Source organism: Amblyomma maculatum, chromosome 10 (genome assembly GCF_055883805.1).
Source record: "Amblyomma maculatum isolate TAMU_Amacu chromosome 10, ASM5588380v1, whole genome shotgun sequence".
Taxonomy (NCBI): Eukaryota; Metazoa; Arthropoda; class Arachnida; order Ixodida; family Ixodidae; genus Amblyomma; species Amblyomma maculatum.
The window spans coordinates 72578045-72605128 of NC_139353.1; the positions used below are offsets into that span (position 1 = coordinate 72578045).

Below are 27084 nucleotides of genomic sequence, written 5' to 3' on the forward strand. Positions count from 1 at the left end.
GAGAGGATAACCGATGGTCGCTGAGGGTAACAAACTGGATTCCAAGGGAAGGAAAGCGTAGCAGGGGGCGGCAGAAAGTTAGGTGGGCGGATGAGATTAAGAAGTTCGCAGGGGTCAAGTGGATGCAGCTAGCACAGAACCGGGTTAAGTGGAGAAATATGGGAGAGGCCTTCGCCCTGCAGTGGGTATAATCAGGCTGATGATGATGATGATGATGATATACAGTCTTCATAATCCCTACACTGCCGCTTCCAGTGCAGAACTAAATTTGCCAGTTTTCCTTTGGTATCTGGGATCGCGAGTGCGCGCTAGAATAGCTATATATCCAAAGGTAGCCACTGACGAGGGCCAGCTTACTTAATCCACCTTTCTAAACATCTAAGACAAATTCTTTTATGTGTATTATTAACTCCCACGATGTAACGTGCATCCTCCCGAAATCTTGAAAGCAATCCCTTGTAGCCCTGCTACGAAAGGCAGTAAAAAATACTTCTAGGGGGCACTTTCGACCGCTAAAGTGCAATGAGGCGAAATGTGTTTGTTTGAAACGCCGCTGAATTTTTTACTGCGTCTGTTTTTGCATGTCGTGTTGCGCCGTTCGAGGAAGTGCGAAATGAAAAATTAAGCACGTACGCCTCGATTAGACGCCGGGTGGGTTCAGCATCATATTGCGTGAGCCACCTGGTGAAGTATTTGGTCCTAACTAGACGTGACGTCATGACGACGTCACATGCGGTCATGATGTCATGTGCGGTCATGGCCGTTGACGTCTCTAGGTGAGGACGTCACAATCTCGGGGCATTTCACGGAATCTCGCCGAGTGTGAAGCCTCTCCGCAAAGAGACTCATGAGCCTATAAAAACTTACGCCTTAAAATTGTCCTTCGAAGCCTCCGCCCAGTATTCTAACCTTATGCCCGAGAATGATCATGAACCGGATGGCGGTCAGCCCACTGGAGACCCATGCTGAGTCCATGGATATTGTTCCGTAACAAATTGCTTTCCTATAATGTGCATACTCAGGACCTCAGTTTGCATCTAATTTCGCTCATAACGAACCCGGACGGGACGAAAAACTAAGGTTGCACACAAATAAGCTATTATTTGTGTGCATCCTTCGTATTTCGTCCCGCCGGCGTTCGCTGTAAGCAAATAATTCCATACCAACTCACGCAAATTTCCGTTATACTTTTTGTCCTTCTAATGCACGAGTTTCGCCTTCCTCCCTCTTCCCAGATCTAAGCCATTTTTACCGTTGATATGAATGAGTCCTTGGTCCAAAGATGCATAGTTACTTCACTGCATTACTACACGAACGCGCTGTCATGTTCATTCGATTCCGTCTCCGGTTCTTTTTCCTTCATGCACTGTACTCCACACGATACTATTCTATCACCAACCTTTTCCATCCTTAGAATGGCCCCAATATTTGGTATTATAACATCGACTTCTAACCTAAAATAGCCATTCTATGCGACTTTACCCTTGGTGCATCTCTTGATTTCGAGAGATAGTAGAAGACACTTTAGAGCAAGGTATGGATGTAGACGCTAGTTAACAAGGCACTGTATACCCATCTGCCTTAACTAAAAAAATCCGAATTGAGACCCACTGCAAAAACTCGCTATCAATGCCAACACAACAATGTAATTATTCTCATCTTGGTGGGTCGCATCAAACTTCGCTTATCGTCCTGCCGAATCCTCGGAGTTCAAATCCATAGATAGACTAATAAGGCCTATATTTCCACAACTGTTGAAGTTTGTAATTAGCCTACGCATCTAGTGCATCACATTGTCCATAAGCACGCAGGACTAGACGAGGCCCACTGCGCGCCTAAACACTGCAGGGCTGTTCTTGCCCTGGCGAACCTCATACGGCAACAGCGAGGCAAGCGAACGGCGCGTGTTGCATAAAACAAGGGCCCTGGATGCTTCAGCAATGAACATTGAAACTTATCGACCTGCTTATTAATACTCATTTCCCTCTGATAGATAACGCCAATTAAAAAAGTTACAGATGATGTAACCTGGGCAGACTTTCTGCTTGCGTCCGCAGTTGTGTCCATACAATACTTATCCGACGATCGTTTATACAGACGCACCAAGAACTCAGGTTGGAAAAGTTGCTAGCTCAGTGGAGAGCGGAGGCAAGGTAGTGATGTACACCTTTCTCCCTTATTCTGATTCTCCTCGTACAGCCATCCTAGACACCAATAACTTTCAGTCTACAAGGCATTTCTCTAGGACCCTCTAATCATTCAAGATATACCACTTGCACTGAATGAATAGAGGCTGTACGCGTCATACACACGGATCGTATTCCTGCAGATCTACGTGATGACGTACATGAAGCTCTCCCCAAATTACGTTTACACACTGTCACGCTGAAGTGGATTGCCGTTCACTCTGGTTTACCAGTCATTGAGGCAGGGCATCACCTTGCCCGCGAACTTCAGCACCAAGCGCCTGTTATTCCCTAGCGCTATCTACCGCATCGAAAACAACTTTTTATTACAAAGACAAGATAGACTTTCAATTCCGGCCAAATCGCTCACCAATAGACAAGTACGTACTCCAGGATCTATGCTCGTGCTTTATCTTTTCTCTGTCGTAACATACGGTCTTCTAGAAGCATGTCAGCATCGTCTTGAACCATGTATGCTAAATAAAAACATCGCATTTCCCTTTATTTGTTGCAATTCATTATCCTTATATTCTGCGCCTTTCTGCCACACTGAGCTAATAATGTTCTAGGCGGGAATTTTTCTTCGGAGGAGTTGAGAGCTATGCAGACGTTGTTATTCGGTGATTTTGAAGCAGGAGGCGATGATGCAGATGAAGAGATATATTCGACGTTTTTAAAAACGTTTATAAAGTTCAAGTTACAGAAGCGAAGTCACACAACATTCAATAACTGCAACAAAAAGAAAACAATCTGGCACAGAGAAACTCTACAGCACTTATCGACTGAGCGTTTCGTTATAGCCAAGCACTTGTAAACATACGTCAATCTAGGTTGAATTCTCTTCGTTGAATTTCACCTCTAATTGTTTCGCTGGCCAAGAGATAAGGCCGGTTATTTTCAGTGGCCTGGACCTGGCTCAGTAAACGAATAAGAATTCCATGCAAAGGCGGGCACTGCCCCATTGGTTAAGGTCAATCTCCGACCCAGGGCCTCGCTGAGAAAAGAAAGGCACAAAATTAAATGGGATGTCCCTCATTCCAGGGAGAGTGTCCGCGCCCCTACCGTCTGGGGCGTCCTTTCCACTTGCATCCACCAGGCCGTCACCCGCTCTACAGTTCTGTGATTCGGGACATTCCTGAAATTTGCTCGGTCGTTCTCGCCGGCCCACAACAACTGAAGGGAAACCGGTTATGCGTTGACAAAAAGTGGCCTTCCGAAGCCGTTTTCGTGTATATCATTTGTTAAAGGCGTATGTGTGTGTATGGAGGGCGGGAGTTTGTTGATCTCTAACGGCTCAGGGGGCGCCACCGTCATCTAGTTAGAAACGCAAGACGGCTTAAACACGACTGAAGTCGTTTTCGTGTATATCATTTGTTAAAGGCGTATGTGTGTGTATGGAGGGCGGGAGTTTGTTGATCTCTAACGGCTCAGGGGGCGCCACCGTCGTCTAGTTAGAAACGCAAGACGGCTTAAACACGACTGAGTTGTTCTTGCCATTAAAAAAGAGATAGTCAGCCCAGTCTCCCACGCAGGGGACACGTGAACAATCTCCTCAAATTGACAAGGTTAATTCCTAATCACGGGGTGCCCCTCCCCACACAAGCAACAGGTGGAGCGTTCCGCAAGCAGCAAAAGAGCGGCTGCCTCAATTGTTGCCGCAGGTGCTTTTCGTTCCCAAACAAGATTCAGCCCCGAGCTGTAAAGAATGTACGCGAAGGGACACGGTGATTTCCTGCACTCTTCAAACCAAAATAGTGCAGGTTACTAAGGATTTTGGAAAACACAGTCGTTACCACTTTTCTGCGGCTGTTACTGGCATGCTACTAATTGTTTACTACCCCAAAACGCAGAGCAGGTAGTAACTGCTGTCTTTGTTAAGCAATGTAGTTAATTCAACAATGGTTACTAGTTACTAGAGCTTAACTAGCAGCGGTTACTAGGACTAAAAAGATGAACAGAAAGTTGTAAAATAATGTGGACAAGGCTCGCATCAAGACGACTGAGCGTACTTTTGAAATAAAAACTATTAGCGACGTTATCATGCACTCTTGTATTTTTCATTTTTGCCATTTAAACAGGCAAAAATAATTGAAATATCTTCTGCGAGCTTGCGAGAAATTCAGTTCAGTTCAGTCCAGTCGTTCAGTCGTGTCCGACTCTTCGTGACACTATGGACCATATCACGCCACGCTTTCCGGTCTCTCACTATCTTCCTAACATCCCATAACTTCATCTGCAGCGCCTCGAGGATGCCATCTAACCATCGCGTTCGCTGCCTACCCCTTTTCCGGTAACCCTTAACCTTTCCCATCATCAAATCTTTCTCAAGCGACTCCTCTCTTCTCATCAGATAACCAAAGTAGCTGACCCAAAATAGTGGCCCAAAAATAGAGTGAAATCATATAGGGGATATAAGCTCGCTGAAAGTTCCTTTTCTGTGCACGCGCAGAGCGGTGGTGTGCCTCCCAGTAGTGCTCCTTGCAAAACATATATATGACCTGATCCACGGTCTGAATGTGCTAAATACGTGCTCTGTCAAAACATCTGCAACATTACAAACCGAGTGAGACAATGTTCTCGGTTACATTCTGCGTTGCTTGTGTGGTTACAGGTCAAAGGCTAGTTCTTATTACCATGGTCCCCTGGATTGGTTAGTTGCAGGGGCTAGCTCTTAGACCTAATAACGGCTACTACCATTCAGCTTACTACCTGCAGTTACCAAGAACCTAGCAACACATGACGAGCAGTTTCTAGGTTTGCCTTAGCAACTAGCACGACCCTTTTTAAGTGTATGGATTAAAGGGGGGGGGGGGTTTCCTCACAAACATAATGGGTGATGTGTTTTGAAGCCCGAAAGCATGCAGTAGCCTGACACTGCCACTGGCAAAAAAAAAAAAATGTTCATTGTGTTAAACAGCGCCCTTTAATGTAAGAGTTACTTTAACGGCTACATTTCCCCCCTGCTATATTTCATCATGGTTCTGTCCACCAAGGCAAAACGGCATAAAGAAGTTCATAGAGAGTATCACAAAACTTTCTTGAATTGCTCGTCTGATATCATAATAAGAGGTTTCAAAATAAAACCAGATGAAGGAACTCTTTAGATGAATGTTATTGTTTTTGTTTACTAAAGGCAACAAACACGTTCTAAAGGCACATATATTGTTAGTCTGGGACAGATTCTTATGCCTACGCCTAACGTCAGAGTCGTAAACTTAGTGGACAAGTGATGTCATCTCGCGCACGCAGAGCACATCGAATTTTTGTTTGGGTAGTGGTAATGGCTCCATGTGCCACAATGTCTCCAAATGTGGCCGAAGACTAAGCTCGTGCTTGAACGACCATTGTCCTCTTTTGGATATCGCACTCATCTGCCACCCGCTATTCTCCTGCGGAACCTTTCATGAGTGCTGCTGTCGATTGTGGGGGGCGTGATTGCCTCCATTAGCGACAAAGCAATCATTGTGGACAAGAGCAGAAAGGACAACAACGCCATCAAAATGTCAAGTGAGATCTTTAAACGTTAAAGAGCACTGAGAGCTTAACCGCTTTTGATATCGATGGTCAGCGAGATTGAGAACGCCTTCGCATGGTGCGGGCGAGAGCCCTCGACAGGCAGCTAAGCGAGTCTGCACAAAAGCACTTGGCAAGGCATCTAACGCGCCCAACATCATTGTGGACGTCCTTAGATAACGTGGACGCGAAAAATCACGATGGTTGTCAATATTCGTGTACGAACTAGTTTGTGTCACAATTGGGAATAGCCCAATTCGAGCCACAACCAGAAAGGCATCTGGAATTGATTGCATCGTTGCGGGACACGCCGATGTAGCCAGCAAGAGGTATGTGCATTACTTCAGTTACCACATGCCGTTACTTGCTGTCCTGCCCACGACAGCAACGAGGGAACGAATCAGTAACACTACATATCCTGAGATTTTGTACTTTGTGGCAACAGAACATGGGTCAATATACATGCATTTCTGTACAAGAATTAGCTAGGCATAGCAAGTATTAGACCGCAAATTTTCTTTATATGCCACGCCCGTTCCAAGAAGCACCGTCCAAGTAGGAAAACAGCGAGACGAGCCGTTTGGCTGTTTATAAGAAGGCGAAAAGCTACGCGCTTCGGATGGCACCGAGTCGCTCGCTCGCAGTCACTGTGTACGGAGCCTTAGAAACACAGCCGCAGAATATGCTGCCAATATCCTTCGATGTATCATCAAACGTTGGGGTTTCCATGAAAAAAGCTGCCCACGGGATGAGAGGGGAAAACTGCGTGTCATGGAAAACAACATGATGTCGTCTCATGGGTAGGAAGCGCGGTCTTTTTCTCTCTCTCGTTAGCTCTTATTTTTCAAGAGATTAAACTCTGCGGTGAGTCATTGCGTAGAGAAACGTCGTTACAAAAATGGCCTGACACCTGCCGTGTTTTTTTGTGGGCGCAAATGGGGACAAAATGATAGACATGATTCGCGATTTACTAAACTACATAGAAAAAGGCTGCCAGTGGTCTAGATCTAGACTTTAAAAAAGTAGCCAATTTTGCAGCTGCCGTTACATTTTCATTTTGCGTTTAATAGCAGAAAATCTTTTTCTACAGGTTCCAGAGATATGTAGCAATTGCTCATTCGCGCAAGTGCTTTACTGGATAGCTAAGAACAAGTGGATGCAAGAAATGCTTAAGCTGCGACAACCGTATGACCAGGACAAAGAGTAAGCCGTAGATATTTTTCTCTCTCTTACATTTAAAAAAACGCACGCACTTACACACAGAAAGCGCGAAGGTCAATCAGAAAGTGATTGTTGAAAGAGATCGTAGTAACCTTCTCAATCGAGGACTAGTTTCCTGAAGCGAATGTCATGTGAGCTTTTAATTCTCTATAAACCTCTGTTAAACGTATTTCACCAATGATACATTCATAAATTTCTTTGGAAATTCGAGTGTTTTGAAGGTAACAATGTTCGCCTAAACCCACACAGCTTGACTCACTCAGGAGGCGGAGGCAAGCGAGGCTGTCGATGCTTCAGCTGCTCGGTTCTTTTTGTGATTAATTTGTCTACTCTACGTTTCTCATTCAATCCAGTTGGTTCGTCGGCCCTGCCGTTGTGAACGCCTTTTATAACCCAAGCAGCAATGAAATGGGTGAGCAGTTGCATGTACACCGTAGGGTGTTGCAGCATTGTTGCATATTCCTAAAACGTTTTTTTTTTATTTGGTAAATGCCAAACATTCCTTCGACTTTTCTTATCTCTGTATACGTAAACAGGTTTTAACCCTAAACTATTTCGAAGATTCTGCGGCATTATAGTAGTACTGGTCTTGGGATTATGCCGTCTGAAAAATGAAGCGGAAGGGCGTCATCGACCTTTCTCCTCGCCACGTCCTTCCAACAAGTCACGATGAAGCAATGCCGTGGCTTCCAGCTGGTCAATGAGAATTTGCTTCACGCTGTCATATGAAACATGGGACACTCTCTTCAAGAATGCTAAATAGCATCAGTAATTACTTAAGCTAGTAAAAAAAGCAGCAAATGGCTGTAAACTTTTTCGTTTGGTTGCTTTTAAGCGCTTGCATTTTTGTATGCTTAATAATATTTGCCATCTATAATTTCAAAGTATTCAAACCACAGTTTTTCCAAAATAGCTATGATTCTAACTGTATGATTTACCAAACATGAAATGCCTTTCTGTGTTTATTAGACTGGTCATGAATTGGAGATAATAAAAGAAGAGTCTCAAGCCTGCTTAGTTAATGGCACACTTTCAAAACTGTGGATGCTGGGGCCAATTTAAAGGAATATATATTCTTCCATAAATATCGAATCAGACGGCTCAGATGATTTTGAAGAAACTGAAACCGAAAAGCTAACTAACTAGCGCATCGTCACTTCACTGTCACCTTTCTAGCAAATTGTGACATATTTGTCTGAGGCAACTTTTTATACGTAAGCAAAAAAAGGTATTTATGTCATGTGCATTGCTAGTGCGCTCTGACGTGTGCTCTTCCTTTGATTGCTACTATTCACCATACTGATGGTCTGCTGCTCTGTGTTGCTCCATATAATAAATGATAACAGTACGATATGTTCTGAATAGAAATATACACATGGGGACACAAACCACTCCGAAGATAAGATGGTGACGTTTGTTTCCTTGCAGTGTACCCTTCTGGAATTCTTCACGGGGTCTTCTATGAACATGGACTTCCTCGGTAAGGAACCTCTTTCTTTGATGTGGTGGTAGGCTTCTGCAGTTGCCTATGCTTTATGACAACAACTCGTGTTTACATATATAGCCCCAGAGTAAAAAGTTTTATAGCCGATAGCAGCGCAGTGGCGAACTACACCACTGATTAGTGTTGTAAGAACATGTCCCCACCAAACGCAAGCAACAAAGCATATTAGTGAAACTTGGTTATAATCACCAGATATCCATAGCTTCCGCTGTTCCCCGAAACAAGTACAAAACCGAGTTGTCTTTGTTGTCGGTTATTATCTATGCTTTATGACAACAACTCGTGTTTACATATATAGCCCCAGAGTAAAAAGTTTTATAGCCGATAGCAGCGCAGTGGCGAACTACAGCACTGATTAGTGTTGTAAGAACATGTCCCCACCAAACGCAAGCAACAAAGCATATTAGTGAAACTTGGTTATAATCACCAGATATCCATAGCTTCCGCTGTTCCCCGAAACAAGTACAAAACCGAGTTGTCTTTGTTGTCGGTTAATATCTATTCTCAAAATTATTTTACTTGTTTCTCATAGAAAATCTGAAATTGTGACGCACATTTCACTCACAAATGGTAAAAATGCAGAGCGCACTTTAAGCCGTGGTTTGAATTCCCCTGTGAAATTCTATCCGGCAAAAATATTGAGCGTCTTCATGCAGTCCTCGTAGAATGTCGACATATTCGTCCTTTCTGCGCCAGCCCCCGAACATGAATTGCCTTAACAACCTGCTCTCTCGTTCACATCCTCTGGCACAAAGAAGTACGGTAGATATCTCGAATGTTGAAGACGCACTGACAGGTACGGAAGAAGAAATTCCGTGGGCCACTAAGATCTTGCCTAATTCTATATTTAAGAGCCGCTTTTAGAGCTGTTTTGCGGCATTTTGAAGCAGTGAATCAGTAAGTTTCTTGTACGTATGTATGTGCAGTTACAAAGCACTTTATTATTCTCAACAGCTAAAAATAATTTCTCGGAAGAAGACGAAATCTCTTTGGCTCATGACACAATTTATGTCGGTAAACAGACAACGGCATTAACTGTGGCACGACTGAACCGCCGAGGAGGAGCGCAGGAGGTGCTCTCTCGATTCAAATAATTCTTTACCGTGGCTCATTGCAATTACCTAGGTCGTTATACATAATTTTTTAACTGCTTTATTCCGTATCTCTGATTACGTAGGACCGCATGAAAGGAGTGAACCTCGTTACGCGCGCTAATACGTGGACGAACACAATCCACACATTTAATTTAGTATGGCCGTCTTGTCATATGTGGGCACTGGTCGACCTGCTTTTTCAGATGCGTGCAATGGTTTGACTTCAATTCGAGGGCTAATACAAGTTTCAACTAGCAATTCTCTTATATCTCAAGCAGATTCGATAATAGTCCGCTCAGTGTGCGAAATCTGGAGGCATGTATTTCATAAAAGTAGTTGCCACAGTGTTTCAAGCTAATTACATGTTTTACTCGAACTCCATTGGTTGAAATAATTTGAGCAATAAATATTTTCTTCGTTAATTCTTTCTTTTACATCCTCCTCACTTCTTGTCTGCTCTCCCCATTCTATCTTAATGCGAATGTGCTCTTGCTTAAACCCTCTCCTCTCGGTGCCAAACGAATGATATACGGCAGTGGAGACATACTTTCACGAAAGTGCTTTTATTACTCACTTTTAAACAACAAACCTTGGTAACGCTGTTCGCCGAACGAATAATTCTGAAATGAAAATTTTCAAAAAGGCGGCCGTATCCCAGCCGGAAAAACTACAGAAAATTTTCTGTTGTTACGACAGGATTTCTGTGCAATTTTGACGGGAAACCTGTTGTGACAACGGAACATTCTGTAGTAACATCAGAAAGTTCTGTAGTCACAAAAGAAAAGTGCTACAGAACTACAAACAACAGAAATATACAGAAAAACTACAGAACGACAGAAAAGTACTACAGAACTACAAAAAAATCTGATGGTTACGACAGAACTACAGGGTATTTTGTCGTATTTTTGACACAGTTTTGTAGTTTTTTTTCGACTGGGATATATATTGCGCTGAAATGTTTCGCAAAGAGTGCGCGTTTGATCCCCACTTTATATTGTTTACATCGTTCTAGAGTACTCTCCCATTCACGCAGAGTGCCTTGAAGCATTGACACATATCGTTTCACAATGAGCTATCCCGTTGTGAAGGTGGCCTAGTAGGGGTGACGAGGTACACATATATTAAATAGGCTGAGGAGCGGGGGCCGCATCGTCACCTGAGGCAAAAGTCCGGTACATTCTTTTTTGCGCGTGCCTGGCACCTCGTCGGCTTTTCACGCGCCAGCATATGGGGTGGCGCTACAGAGCCCAGCATCCAGACAAAAGGTAAAAAAAACAAAGGAAAGATACACTAATCCAAGATTGATGCTCGTTGGACTAGCTGGTTAATCATGACTTCAATAACAGCGCAGGTAGAAAGAAGGGACGAGAATACACAAGAGAATAGAGCGCTATATTCTCTTGTGTCCTCCCGTCCCTTCTTTCTACCTCCGCTGTTATTGAAGTCCAGATACACTGCCAAAGCAAAAAGAAAAGAAGCTACGACACTATAAATAAGATGGTTGGTTGGCTTGTGGGGTTTAGTGTCCCAAATTGACTCAGGCTATGAGAGACGCATTAGCGGAGGGCTGCGGAAATTTCGATCACCTGGGGTTCTTTAACGTGCATTACATCGCAGAGCACACGGACTCTTTGCGATGTATGTGCGCAAGAAGCTACAGAAGCATATATATATATATATATATATATATATATATATATATATATATATATATATATATATATATATATATATATATATATATATATATATATATATATAGATGAAGTTCATGTTCAGATCGAAGTCCATTAGGCGTGCAATATTAGATCAAAGGTTTGTTCAGGAGGTCGCGGCTGGGTAAAATGTGTAGGCGTAGAAGAGGGACAACTGAAGAGCGAGCTGAAGATCCCTAAATCCTTGGTATGCTAGAGTTGTAGTCGATACCGGGGAAGGCATGACAGTGCACGCGGAGCAAAGATGTGCACTTTAGATCGATCATAGATATCTGACATACGTATTCTTATTTGCCTGCTGCGAAAGCTCTCGTCCAAAAGCTCACGCCAACGAGGCGGGGCCGTTTTAGTAGCAGTAGTATAACACAGGTATTTGGGAAAATGGGTTATGGGTTAACGGCCGGGTTCGTCATGTCCTCATTCCGGGACTCCATTGTCTGAGGCCGCTTTTTTTAGTGTACGAGCGCTCATATTAAGATCTTTGATCCAAGTGACCGCAGCTGGATAGCCCTCCTCCAAATCAGACCATGCTACGGTTTATTTACGAAGTATAGCAAGGTCTTCTTGCTAAGCCTCTACCATATGGTAAAGGCGACCCTGGCAATGGAATCTCAGAACACAAAGCTCAAGGTTTCATCTACCAAGCAGGGCGAGCCGAATGTTTGGAGGATGCCCGGGATCGCCTGGTTTCTTACGATGAAATGATTAGACATTGCCGTCAACGAAGGCACCACAACCCACCTCTCCCCCCCCCCCCCCTCACAAGCTTCTCAATAAGCTACAGCAGCTGACTTTGTATATACTGCCTTCCGTCGGTTTTCTCTCCATCACACCTACCTTGGCCTAATCAACCCATAACTGGACTCGCTGGGATGCTTCTTTTGCGACGCACCTCGTGCGCGTTTCCGCAATATTTCAAACACCTGCTAAGTTCCAGCCCTTCTTCCGATTGACAACTCACCGACCTCGAGCAATGACAGCTCGCGGTGTACCGCTCAGATCCGACAGTACAACGAATGCTGATGGGCCGGACTTCCGCTGTCGTTGAGAGGCAACAGATGTCGGGCGCTATACACGGAGCAAGGAGCTCTTATCCTTTCATAGGTTTACACGTTAGAGGAACCCTGAAAAGCTGTTTAATGAAACTTGCATTCGAGAACGAGCAATAAGTATCCCAACAATCCTCTCTGCAACTTGAAAATTTTAAAGATAGCTCCATTAGTACTGAACATATCTGCAATCGAAAATGATGCTCCAACTATTCCCCTCAACTCAGCGCTCACCGGCACGCAAGATGAAATTCAGAAAATTATCGCGAGGGCGTCCCACTGCGCACTGTCCCGTCAGTGTCAGGTGGGAGCGTCCAACGAGTGCCCTTGCCTTGAAAAGATTGTGCGAAGAGGTATCGCCCTAATCAGCTGTGATTTGCCAGCGGATCCGCTTTTCGAAAATTATTTTTAAAGTACAGTATGTGCACGGAGTTCATAAAGTTAACTCGAATACTCACGAAGGTCACCTCTACGGTTTTCTTGCGTTAGAATTTCATCTTGACGGCTCATTAAGGTTCTAATAGCGCTGTAAAGTTTTTAAAACCACCATAATATTGTTATGATCATACGGTTTTGATTTGTAGGCTCGCTGGCACTGACAACTGAATACGTTCTAGAGCCGGGCCGGGGGACGGTTGTACCCATTTTTACCGGTGGGTGTCCGGCGACGGGTTTCAAGCTGACCACCTCCCGCAGCCGAGACGGGCACCCAAACAACTCGGCCACGACTGCGGCCCTGGTTCACTACCACCCTTGCTCAGTATGCTCAGGGTGGGCATCCCACAGCCATCAGTGGAGTGCGCTACACCACGATACAAGGCAAACAAAATGGCACAAAATCTAAAATACATCCCTTTGGGATCCTGCTGCCATATCAGTCAATTGAAACACTGGTTTGCATTTTGTATTTCCCCATGTAGACGCTTTACTGGGAGCTCGTCTCAACACAGATCACTGTACACAGCTTTCACCCTGTTCAGCACATATTTTAGAAGCCCTCTTTTGTCCACATGCTTCCCTTGTCCAAGTGCTTCACTCCGTTTGTACCCGCAGCACCTATTCGGTCCAGGCGGCCACAGCTTGGCTGCTTGTCAGTAGAATTGCAGATAAAGAGGCAGGCCAGGGCGGCTTGTTTTATTGCCGAAACGTTTTCTACATTAGCTCTTATGACATTCTATGGTAGTCTTACAGGCAGTAAATAAGGGCATCGGTTAACTTCCCTTTGTCACAAAGTTCACAGAGTGGTTTCTTCAATTTTTTCAGGCTGCAGTCAACATGCCTTGGGCATGTCCAATGCATTCAAGCTTATTGACTGCCATTTTCTTACATGTATATCCTTTACATGGGCCTAGCTTCTGGAATCGACAACACTGTAGTAGTCCATTTACTTCAAGCCTTTTATTTCTTGGGACCTTTCAAATATCCTCTACACACCAACCGTTTCCGTATACTGTAGTCCCTACGCTTATGGTTTCCATGGTAGGAAGTGTGACTTGCCTTCCACTCCTGTAATAAAACACTTCTTGGGCTTAACATGGTTTTTGTTTTGCAAGCCTTGCATGGGCTCAAAAGAGCCTCGACGCCATTAACCTTTCTTGTTTCAACAGATATCTCTGACACAGGTCCATTCAAAGAAGAATGTCCACGCTGCTGCCATGTTCATCGCGTGAAACACCGCACTCCTCGTTCCCCACACGACAAGACCTCCAATAGCATTAATAATCGATTTCGACACTACTTTTCAGCCACTGCTGACAGGCGAAACGATATCCTGTGGCAGGCGGAATGTCGCGAAGGGGAAGATATACTCACCACATTGCAGAATGTTGACATACTTACATTGCCTCTCCCTAACTGGTTCATTGCGTATATCAGCCGAACATTGTTCTCATACGCACGCACCACCTTTTTCGTTGTGCCAAGTGAATGCTCGAAGCCATACTTCACACATCACTACAGTGGTAGAACATAGTTCAAATATACTGCAGGACAAAATATTTTGGTGTGTGCAGGATTGCCATTACAAAACGTTTAAATATTCACAGATAAAAAATAAAATAAAAAGGCCGTTCATACATTTAGGGCATGCCAGAAAGCAAAACACAGAACAAATATCAATTTCAGCGATCCTACTGCATTTAAGTGTAGAATCCGACAGCAGAGCTTCATAGGTTTTTGCGATGCTTCCAAGCTTCTGCGCACTCGCAGAAACACCCGCGTCCGGTGTCTAAAACGAATGCTGCGTAGTCTGTCAATTCGCAGCAAACTTGCGCTTCCGCTTTTTCTGCGCTCGGAATTTGGCCGAAGTACTGTCTGATTTCTCTGAATGCTGCATCTCAGCTCCTCTTAAAGCTGCAAAGCACGGTGTTGCCACTTAAACAGTGTCTAAACATAGCGCAGACAAAAGTAAACAATAAACGTTATTCGAACGTCTGTCATCCCCCTTTTTGCAGCTTTCAAAGATTGTAAAAGTATAATAAATTCATAACTAGATTTAAGAATCTCAGTTAATGTTGCGGATATAGCTAATACTAATCTTACATAGGAAACATTAGTGGTTTCAGAAACCGGTGTAATTTATTTTTGGTGTCAGACTACCAGAATAAGCATTCAAAAACTTTCTATAACTCATAAACTAATCATGATAGGATAATAATGTTTATTCAACGCATACCAACTAGAATGTTTGCCGATACTTCAAATATTACAAAAGAACAAGAATGAACTTTTGGAAAAAATGACTTTTGAGAGTGGCCTCAAACCTTGATGCTGCTCAAAAAGGCAACTAGCACCGGCTGTAGAGAACTGCTTTCCTTCACAGCATAGGCGGCTAAGAAGACGCGATTGGAAACGTGCGTAGGGTGTTCCACGAAAATTCCGAAGCGGCTTGCCTGCGGCAGTGAAATAAATGCAGCACACCTGGTTTCGCACCTTTCAGAAAATCCGGTGATGCCTGTACACTGGCTGCGCAACACTTTGGTCTGTCTGAAGAGGCATTTTATTTTGAAGGCTATCTAACACGACTCCCGCTACGATGCCGACGTCCCTTCGCACAGAGATCCACAGCGGGATGTTTTCGGAGTTGTGGTTACACAGGCTGATAAGGCGGACGTTTGTGGCGGTTCAATCTCGTCGCATTTAATAAAGAGGGGTGCCTTTCACACCACAGTTTAGAAATAGAAGCACACTGCAACACGAAGTGAATGTGTCGCCGCGAACCTGTATTGGAGAGCTATCTCATTTTTTGGTGTGCAATGTTACCAGACAAGCACCTTTGCCACATTTGCGAATGGCTTGTTATACTGGCTTTGAAAAGCAAATACGGCGGGCTATCTGCGATTCGTATTTCGTAGCAACGTTGGCATTCCAGACGGTCAACGCACACACAAACTATTTGCGCCTCTGGTAGTGAGCTAGCTACATCTGATAGAGGAGCAATTCGCATTTCTTGAATTTGCTTTCGCCATATATGTTTTGGTGCAGGGGTGTTTCCTGAGCTGCGCGCAGCCTACTGGAGGTTGGATAGGGGTGGGGCAGCCTTTGCACAGTAAAGTTTGGGAAGAGCAGAAGTGAGGGAGAAACACTTTTAGGAAGGAGATGCACCTGCTGTACCAGAAGGGTGCACGAAAAGTAGCGGCTTTACAAGCCAGCATTAACGGCAACGCCACCTGCCATTGGGCATCTTTTGCTGTAGTTAACATTAAGGTAATAAAATCGGAAGGTGCATAGTAAAACTGCATACATGTGCCATCGTCTGTGTTGTGATGCACGAAACTCGGATGCTCTAGAAAACGTCTGGTACGTAACCAGACTCGGTGAAACAAAGCTGCTTAAATATCAGACTGGGCGATCAGGAGGTGCATATAAGCGAGTGCTAGCGCATATGAGAAACGAAAAACAATTTCATCGGCAGGTCACTGAACTATGGAGCCATTGGCATGGTTGTCGGGCATGAAATGACGCACGGATTCGACGATATGGGTAAGTGGCCTTCAGATAAGCCCGCTAAAAAGTATCTCATGCGCTTCACTAGTTTTCTCAAAAACTGCTCCGCATCTTACCTCGCTACAGATGTGATGCCAGCTTAAAGTTCAAAACGGCTTATATATAGATAGTAAGGGCTCGCTACTGTTTTTCCAGTTGCAATTCAATTTCATTTTATTACGTGATGAAATGCGCAATGACAGAGTAGGCAAAAATGGCATTTAACATATAACGTCTTATTTCGTAGTAAAAAGGATATAAACGGCTGCTATGAATCTCTTAGTGATTTGTGGATCATTGCGTAGAGATAAGGTTTGCTATTCTAGTTGCTTTTTTCCTTTGCGTCTACTTAGCAGGAAAAGGCTCAGGCGTTTCATACCAAATCCGAAAGGCTCAGGAACATTAGGAAGTCCGACATACGATATACACGGACGACATAACGCTGTGGGTGGAAGGGGGCAGCGATGCCCACATCGAATCCACCCTACAGGCGGTCGTTGTTGCGATGGAAGACCAACTCTACGGAACGGGGCTCAGATGCTCGCCGAGCAATTCGGAGCTTCTCGTCTACCCGCCCGTCAAGCACCGCAAACCTAAGAGCAGCCCGAGAGAGTACGAGGCAATCGAAGTCAAGACCAGAGAGGGAAACGCGATCGCAAGAGTCAACAAGATCAGAGTGTTGGGGATGACGATCGAGACGCACGGCAGAAACGGCGAGACCGTCACCCGGCTCATTGCGAAAGCGGCGAACGCCACGAGACTACTCAAACGAGTCACGAACAAGAAAAGTGGAATGAAGAAAGAGAACCTGATCAGACTGATCCACTCGTTCGTCATATGTCACGTAGCGTACGTGGCGGCCTACCACAAGTGGAACAAGAGCGAGAGAAACAAGATAGATATACTCATTCGCAGAGCCTACAAGACGGCACTGGGACTGTTCGAAACAACGAGCACCAAACGCCTCCTGCAGCTAGGGGTGCACAACACGCTGGAGGAGATAGCGGAGGCCCAACGTGCCGCACAGCTCTAAAGACTGTCTACGACCAAGGACGGCCGGAAAATCCTGGAAAACCTGGGAATTAGATATCAAGGCAGGGAGCAGACGCAGCTCTCCGTCCCCGATGAGATCAGGCGCCACATCAGAGTGGACTCGGTACCGAAGAACATGCACCCGGAGTATAACAAAGGGAGGAGAGCAGCGAGAGCCAAGGCGCTGATAGACCAGCACGCGGCCGACACACACGCACGCTACGTTGACGCGGCTGAGTATGCCAAGATACACGGGTTCACGACGGTCGTCGTCGACGCGACCGGCACCGTTCGCGCGACCGCCAGCACGAGATGCACCAAGGCAGAGCAAGCGGATGAGGTGGCCATCGCCCTGGCAATCGCCGACCGCGACTGCCACACAGTGCTATGCGACTCGAGGCAGGCGGTGAGAAATTACGCCAAAGGAAGGATAGCGAAAGAAGCTGTGCGCATACTACAGGCAACCAAAAACGACGATGGCAGCAGACAAGTGAGAATCAAGTGCTTCCCGGCGCACGCGGGCGAGGCGTCAGACCGCAACGCCAACCACAACGAGACGGCACACGCCGAGGCACGCACGCTAACGGACCGCGCCTCGGTCGACTGGCCGCTGTGGTTCAGCACCAAAGACCGAATGACCGACTACAACGAAATAACCAAGGTGTTCCGCCTAGCTCGCAGAATTCTTCCACCCCCTTGCTCGGGACTCAGTCGAGAGCAAGCCGTTTTATTCAGACAGCTACAGACGGGCTCACTCCCCAGTCCGTCGCTGATGCATAGAATGTATCCCGAGACGCACCCGACAGACAAATGCAGAGTCTGCCGAACGGAGACGGCCGGCAATTCGCACACATGCTGTGGAATTGTACCAAGTACGAGGAAGAAGCTAGGTCTGGCAGGATCCCGCCGCGACTGGAAGCAGCCGCAGGGAGCGACAATCAAGAGGAGCAACTCTGGGCCGTCCAGCAGGTCATCAAGGCGCTGGCCCGGCAGGGAACCAGCGAGCCGGCCACGGCGAGCGGGGGCCCAGGCCGCGCGGCCGGTGCCCAGAGGACGACGTAGGCCCCGTCCGGAGCGCGCGCGCGCGAGCGCGCGTTCTACTGCAGGCCCCGAATAAACGTTTTACCCATCCAACCATATCAAATCCGAAAATACTTTCCTGTGGCGACTTAAGCTGCACCTTGCATGTCCATAAGCGGCTTCAGCAAGGCGAATGAGTAGTCAGATGCAGCTGTTACGTGTCCTTCAGAGACGCAAGCAGAAAAATATATCTGGTGCTTTCGTAGTGCACATGTTTGAATCAATGTGACTGATTAACTTTAATGTAATGAGTTGTGGCTGGTGTTTTTATTCTGCCCCTGTAGGAAGCCAGTTCGATGCCTACGGGGCACTGAAACAATGGTGGACCAACGAAACACGCGTTCATTTTGAGAAGAAGGCTCAGTGTTTTATTGACCAGTATGGAAACATAACCGACCCAGTGGCCAACATGTCGGTGAGCATTCGCGAATATATATTTTTTTCATTGCAGTATTGTGTGTCACACTTAAGGCTTGTGAATGTGTGTGAGTGCAGTTATTCAGCAATGAGTAATAATACATCAGCTGATCTGCGCTTTGATTGACGGTAGATGCCTCAACTAAAGCGAACATATGCTCAGAAATAGCACAGCAAGCTACATAAACTGTTCTAACTTTGTTCAATATCAACATTCTGAACGAGTAAATGCTGCATTTGACGTCTACAATAACAACGTTTGTATTCAAGCTAGGGCTGTTTCGGATTGTTCATTGCATTACCACTTATATTATCGAACATCCAGACAGAATATTACAAATATTGCTTTGGTTGACTCTACCTGCCTGGAATGCGCGTAGGCGAGCTGTTCAAGTACGGCCTGGTTAACAAGGGCATAAATCATATCAGAACATTGGCTGCCTTTCCTAGTAAAATATCCCTATCGTCCCTAACCGATTATTACCGACGTTGTAGTATCCGGTATAAATCCCAATGCGGTGTTTCTGCTCCTGTACGCAGTTTGAATAGCTTTTCACCGGACCGGTGTAACGCTGGATTTGGATAGACCAGTCCGGTATGGATCGTAATCTGGACGGGCAATTCGTTATGGAGCTATTATAGACAGACTATTCCCGGTTTTCATCTCAAACCGGATGAGCCAGTGTGGTATTGAGCTCATATACCGAACAGACCATGTCCGGGCTAACTCAAACCGGACGAACCCGTTTTTTAGAGGACTAGCTGATACCGGAACACGGTAATTCCGCTTCTCAAATCAAGCCGGACAGACCAATGACGCTTAACCAAAATGACCATGCTGGAGCATGCCAGCGCACTAAGAAGCAATAAAAGTGTTGTATTTATGATGTATGCGTTTTTTCACACACAGTAAGAAGATAGAAAACCATAGAAGCGTACACTAACCAGTACATACGTCTATCGCATTTCCTTTTGCGCGTGCAGTGGCAGCGGCAGCTCATCTGTTCTTGCGAAGTCTCTTCATATGTGCAACTGAAGGAAAGAATTCAAAGTGGGAATGCAAGGATGAACGCAGCGTTTTGCTTGTGACGACAAATATATTGTTACTGAGTGGTTCACTCCTGGGTCACTCGTCTTGCTGTGGCTCCCGTGCCGTCGCGTAGGCTTATGTGAAAAACTTTTGCCCCGTTACACAGGCCCTTACCGAGTTATGCGCCCCGTGACAGACGTCACAGACGAAGTTGAATCTGTGCCTCCAAAATCTTCGTCCAAAGCGCCATCCTCTGAAATAGTGCATGTGTCCCGCCTGAAGCCCTATTATGCACGTGCTGTTTCACAAACGTAGAACGCACCGGGACTGTGCTTTTCCCGAGGGGGGTAGTGTTACTGAGCGGTATTCGCTGGCCGTGCTGACGAAAAAGAAGTGCGACAGACTCCCAGAAGAAGAAGACGCAGACGAGTGCTGTACTGTGCGAGCGCTGTGCTGGGATCATCCTCAGTGGTGTAGACAACTGCAGTACTGTGAATATTTCTAGTAACAATATGTTAGAGTATATCTAAACCACATCGCTGACCATCAAAATATGCACAGATAGCCGATCATCCGGCGACGGTTCCCTAAATGTTTGCACGTGCAAAGCAATTAGTAGGAACTGTATTCAATGGCGATGTTGCTCCGCTGGCAGCATGTGAAGCCTAAACATGCCCTGGGACAAGATATTTTGCGCCGGAGATATCTCTATGTACAAAAGAATATTGCGAGATTTTCTGCAAGAAAGAAGATGAATTTAAAGGCGCGGGATTATAGGGGACCCCTCGTGATAGCCGCGAAAAAGATTCAGCGTGTTTAAAGGGCGATCGGTGGTTCATGAGTACAACTTCTGCCATTGAGAAAAATATGCATAGTGCTAGACAGTAAACTATGCTACATAAGGACAAATATAACCAATGTATTAACAGGCGGAAGTGGAGTAGTGCACTGAAATATGCAATATTTTTACAACCAACTTCAGCCATTTTTGACATAAATACCGTTATGAACATTCTTGCAATCTCTTGAATGTTTCTACGTGCTGTAGCCAGTCAGGTTGTTGGATCCAAAAGTTTGATAATTTCACAATACCTGATAATGGCTTTCTTATTTCCTACTGGCCCTGCATCAAGATCGGCGTAACACACCTAGAGTTTACTTCTCCATATATTACGCAGCCCATAGCGTTAAATTGCCACTAAATCGGCGGCAACAAAAGAAAACACATCATTAATGCAGTAACAGTTTGCAGTAACAGTAACAGTTTTCGTGCCTCTAAGCTGATGCATCATCTGGCCAAAATGAGTACCGGGAGAAGCGAGAGGCTTAGCGTTCCGGTTAAAATACACGTTTTATACAAGCTGTGCAGTCCAAGGATACCATGTCAAATGGTTCATGGTCATGTTGGCTGGCCATTAGGCAATGTGGGATCGGCTCAAGACTTGTTTTAGTTGTGTTTTAGTTTAGTTTGAGTTGTAAATGTAAATTGGACTTGTTCGGCTGCAAGCTGATGAATTTGTAAATAGTGTATATAGTCTTTCCTGCACAAATATCGCTCTTTTTTGCACATAAACGTGGGCGTTGTATACCATGCTAAAGGAATGCATCAATGTGCCGCGCTGCGGTGCGTGGTGACCAATGTTGGAAACACCGCATGTGCTCAAAAGTGCTTTTTCTTCAGGTTTTCATTCTTTTTTCATTTCTCAAATGTAGTCGAGTCATAGCTTTTCATAGTAATAGCTCCTCAAAGATTTTCAAGCCCAGCGCCATTTTTCAAGAGAAGCGAGGGTCAGTGACCATAGTGGAAATTCTGGAGTCGGCTCCACACGGTTTAACACTGCTTCAGACTGTAGAATAAACCGGTATACGGAACCCGATATGAAACTGGAGACGGATTTTTAATAAAGGGTCAGATTTCGTATCAGAGCATGGAGCGGAAATAGGTGCAACGAAACAACTTGTGTGAAATAATTCCGCAAAAGTTCGTGGACCCTTTGGCGACTAAAGTGATGAAAGACGAAAGCCTGAGTGCTGCATCCTGCTACGCGACTGCTGCGCATGTAGATGATGAATGCTGCACGAGTAAAGCGAGCGACTACTCTTTCCCATTCTGCGATTGCTTTTATTTAGTGAATTCTGCTTGACAGCGACGAGATCGCCCTCCTTGTATCTTCGCAGTTGTTCTACGTTTACTGTTGTGTGGTTGATTTTACCTGGTGCGCGGTAATAATTAGTGATGAATTATTTATTTATGCAACGGTCACTAATTAACAATTGATAATTGACCAAGATTAGTAGTTAGTGGTTAGTAATAAATTAGTAATTAGTAATTATTAATTAGTAATTTGTGAGTATGTATCTAACGATTAGTACTCTATAAATATTAATAAGTAATAATTGATTAGTGAGTAGTAATCAATTAGATGGTGACTGTCATTTAATAACTAATTTGTCTTATATTACTAATTGATTATTTATTAGCATATGGCCATATAAGGCATGCATTCGCGCATACTGTCGTGGTGCTTTGTGATTGGTCGAGACCTCTATGACGTCATCCTGTCTCGATCTTTTGCTGACGACAACAATGAGGCAATAACGGCTCTCGCCTTAAAATTATAATCTGTTAAGGGATAAAATATATTTCATAGGGACATATATTAGCCCAATGTCAATTAAAGTAAGTGCTCAGTTTTTTTCTATTGTCACCCGTGCAGCTGAATGGCCTGAACACTGTGGGTGAGAACATTGCCGATAACGGCGGCCTTCGATTGGCCTTCAAGGTAAGTGGTACAGTCTTCAGCGCTCACATTTTTCTTATTAGAGTTCATTTCTATGACACGACAACACTAAACCTTAAGACAACCTTGATATTACAGGCCTATAAGAGGGTTCTCGTACTGGGCTGCCCTCACCACCAGATCATGGTGGATCTGCAACTAGTAGTAATATAGGAGATTATATATCCGCTGCTACGGCTAAAGGTAGCGCGGCTTGCAACTTCTAAGGAAAGCATTGCGTTGGCGGCCCTGGGCAAAGCAAAAACCGCCTGAAGGTGCCGGCAAAGGATTAGGCGTCATTTGACCATTTTAATCGAGTTTCTCCCAGGAACAGCGAGACAAGCAGCCCCTTGAGAGAAAAGAAACAAGTTCACAGAGCCAGTATTTAAGCAGATCTCTTCAAACTCTAACAGACTACCGCCAATAAATCGTCAGAGCCCTGAGGGAAAGCAGGCCTTAGAAAAGCGTATGTCGCGCACCACCAAACCATAGTGGCTAGTAGCTGCCTGAGATGCCAAATTAAGAAATAAAACCGAAGAAAAGAGAGGACAGATAAAAGGCGACGACAATGTCAATTTTTGGGTTTGTTACTTGTAATGTCCCACCAAACGGTCTATCACCACGCTATATTGTGCAGCCAAGCCAACGATGGTAAACATCCACCTATGAGCTGGAGGCGGCGACGTTCCCAGAGCGCAGCCCCCCCCCCCCCCCCCCCACACACACACACACTGATGCATGATAGTCGTAGTTGCTTATGTGGCATAAAATGCAGCAGAGCACCCACGAGCGTGTGCGTATGTTATCACTATGTGACCTTGCACGCGTCGGTGCGCGAGGACACTCAGTGATGACATATGTCCGGAGAGGTCTGGGCAGGCTGAACTCCGCAAGCGTCGGCAGCCGATTTACACCACTTTGGCCAAACTCTCAACAAGGATAAAGTCGGCCCCTTTTTTTTTTCAATTTGAGGAAGCTGTCCAAGCAGTTTCTGATTTTCTGCCCTTAACAAACGTACTTCACTTTCTAAATCATCCACACGAGGCACTCTTCGAAGTGATAATCCTGCGTCCGCTGCAGCAGCGCCGGCGATCCCACACGACGGTAAGGAAACGTAAAATGAAGCAATAAATATCTCTAAGTGTAGATAGTTGTGCGGCCGCTACCACAATGGACTGAGGAATTCACGTGGGTGAAATAAAGACGTCGTCCATTTGAAACCCACTGGAGTCAAGTAGGTATTTCTGGAGGGAGCTCATTCGATTTAAAAGCAGTTAACAACAGATAAAATTGGTTTACAGGAGAGTAATAGTATTAATAATATTAATTGGTTCACAGGAAGGGAACGGTGCAGTATATGGCACACTTGTTCGTGTGGACACCTGAACCGCACCTTAAGAGAAGGAAGGAAGGTGGGAGTTAGGAAAGGGAGAAAGATCGTGGAGGGCTACGGAGTAAATTCGACCATCTGGGCATCTTTAACGTGTGCTGACATCACACAGGGGGTGACTGGGCCTGGTCCTGATCGCGCTGGGCCAGCTAGGTCGTCGCCGCTTGCGGCGGTGGCTAGCCTCCCACCGATTTTTATCTGTTGTAGGCCATCATTGCACCCGGCACCGCTTGTGTGGTCGACGATAGCTGTTGCGGCGCGCGTCTTTCTCTCCCTCTTCTTTTTCCTTGTCTAGTTTCTCTTTTCTGTTCGCACGTCCACTGAAAACAAATGAGACAGTTACCGCGCCTTTCCCTTCCTATAAATGAATCAATCAGGCAGCGGAAGTGGCTCACAGAGCCAGTAGCAGGCCCGCGCACTTTCTTTTCCTTCTTCCTACAGCCACAACAACACAATATCGCACAGCACACGGGCGCCTCTTCGCAACGCAGCCGCCGCGGTACTCCGGCACAGTAGTCGGGCTTATCACTGCAGCACCCCGGAGGCGCATTACAGGAGAGTAAAGGCGCAATATCTGTCACACTACACTTTTTTTGCGGGCACCAGATTCGCGCCGTAAGAAGGGCGGAGGTTGGGAGTGTAAACGGAAAGCTAACGGATCGCCATAGTGGAGGGCTGCGGAGTAATTTCGACCACCTGGGGGTCTTTAACATGCACTGATATCTCACAGCACATCCATGCCTCTCCTGTCCGTCGGCATGGCGGACGGGATCAAATCCGTGTGCTTTGGCATAGTAAACGGGCATCTTAAATACTGCACTACCGCGGCGGGGCTCCAAATCAGCAAATTGGTTTGTAGGAAAGGAAAGGCACAGCTGCCAGATGTTTCCCTGGGCACCTAAGCCCGCCGTAATGAAAGCAAGGAAGTTGGGAGTGAAAAACGAAACCGAGATGCGCTAGTGGGTGGCACCGGAATAATTTCGACCGCCTGGGAACTCTAGCGTGCACTGACATTGACGCGTAACCTTACCCGTTTCGCGATGGCTAGTACACCTGTTATAGTGTGGCAATGGAACTGCAGGGGATTCCGAGCCAAGCGCAAGGCTCTGGAATATGCATTTTTGGCCCAAACAAACAGACCGGTAGTCATAGCACTTCAAGAGACGAATACAGAAGTAAAGCTTGCAGGGTATACAGCATACAATGAGAAAGTGTCGGCTGAGTGCCGGCCGATCACAGCTACACTTGTACACCGTAATCTAACTGCAAACCAACTAGATTTGGAAACACCGGAGGTTCTCATACATTTATAAAAATCTTGCCTAACAAATGAACACAATCTCCCCTTTACATTCTAAACGTATATAGTCCACATAAAGACAAAAGCACGAAAATAGCCACACTCTTCCGTAAGGCACATGCAGCCGCTCATAATGGAATGTTGCTGACTGTTGGAGACTTTAACGCACCCCATAGAATGGGGCTACTCAGTTAACAGTAGAAAGGGAACTAAATTATGGGAGACAGCCCAGACGCTAGGGCATACCTTACTCGTCGACCCTGATAAACCTACGCGCATTGGTAATAGTGTAATCAGGGATACGTGCCCTGACCTTACCTTTGCCAGAAATATCCCCGATGCGAGATGGGAAAACCTAAATACAAACATAGGAAGCGACCACTATGTACTATGTACCACTTTCCGAGCCACGCATTGCAAAATGCGTCGCCAGGAAGTGAAGCACATGAACTGGGACGCCTTTAGATATGTCCGCTCGCAAAGGCCAGCGGAAGGTATAGTAGATTTAGGACAATGGATGGAGCGTCTGTTGCAAGACGCCGCAAACACTTCAAAAACTTACCCTGGAGGACAGCAGTCCTAGCCCGGACGCTAAGCTAGTGCACATGATTGAAGCACAATGAAGTATCCATGCTCGATGGCGTGAAAATAAGGACAACCGACGTTTAAAAATTCGGCTAACCTGGCTTGAAAAGGAAATCGAGGCTTACTCGTGGGAACCTAGCCGAGAGGCATCAGACTTGCGACCGCCTTAATGGGCAACTGGGCAACAAGAACACTTGGGTTTTTACTTATACATTTACTGGATCCTACGAGAACTAAGGCCGATTCCCACAAGAGCCTACATAGGATCTCGCAATCTTTCCAAGGTACCGACGAAGAGCTCATGACCACATTAAAAGATAAATACATTAACACCTCCTAGGATATACCCACGCCAGATGGGTACTCAGGATTGGATAATCCTCGCATAGATTACGTCTTTACCGTAGCAGAGATTAGGGCTGCTCTTAACCAAAATAACACCACCTCGGCACCAACGGAAGATTGCATCACCAATAAGATGTTGCGCAATTTAGAAGACCAGTCAGTAGAGGCTCTTACAGACCTCTTCAACAGGTACTGGACAGAGGGCAGCGTCCCTGAGGAATGGAAGCATGCTAAAATTATTTTCATACCTAAACCGGGCAAAAAACTCGAGATGGGGAACCTCCGCCCAATCTTGCTAACGTCATGTCTTGGGAAGGTAATGGAACACGTTGTCTTAAACAGGCTCCTTATGCACACCGATGCGGAAGGCACGTTTACCCCGTCCATGATTGGGTTTCGAGCAGGTCTTTTGACTCAGGACATTATGTGGCAAATTCAACATGACATTCTATACAAATCGCATAAGAGCCACGCGAACCATCCTGGGACTCGATGTGAGTAAGGCCTTCGACAATGTGTCACACGATTCCATCCTCACTCAAACGACATAGCCAAACGGACATACGACTACATCGCTGCCTTTCTGAATGCGCGTACGGCTACGCTCCATTTCGTTGACAAAGCTAGCTACAAAATTACACTAGGGAAGAGAGGAACACCGCAAGGCGCCGTACTTTCACCTTTTCTCTTCAACATCGTTATGAGCGGCCTCCTGCGTCTGTTAGATGATATCCCACACATACATCATTCCATATACGCCGACAACATCACCATATGGACCAATTCTGGCTCCGATGGAGATATTACTGAGTCATTACAACGAGCTATCGACACGGTACAGTCTTATGTGCAGGAAAAC

The 27084-nt window shown here is 45.6% G+C and overlaps 1 protein-coding gene across 1 annotated transcript in view; it reads left to right on the top strand.

Moving 5' to 3' along the window:
- Nucleotides 1-27084, top strand: part of LOC146176784 (neprilysin-1-like) — a 99457-nt gene that overhangs the window by 60752 nt on the left and 11621 nt on the right. Inside the window, exons 12-17 of the mRNA XM_084582959.1 lie at nt 6790-6902; nt 7274-7332; nt 8349-8400; nt 16196-16263; nt 18663-18793; nt 22543-22608. Coding sequence (XP_084439085.1) covers nt 6790-6902; nt 7274-7332; nt 8349-8400; nt 16196-16263; nt 18663-18793; nt 22543-22608 — 489 coding nt within the window. The remainder of the gene's footprint in view (nt 1-6789; nt 6903-7273; nt 7333-8348; nt 8401-16195; nt 16264-18662; nt 18794-22542; nt 22609-27084) is intronic.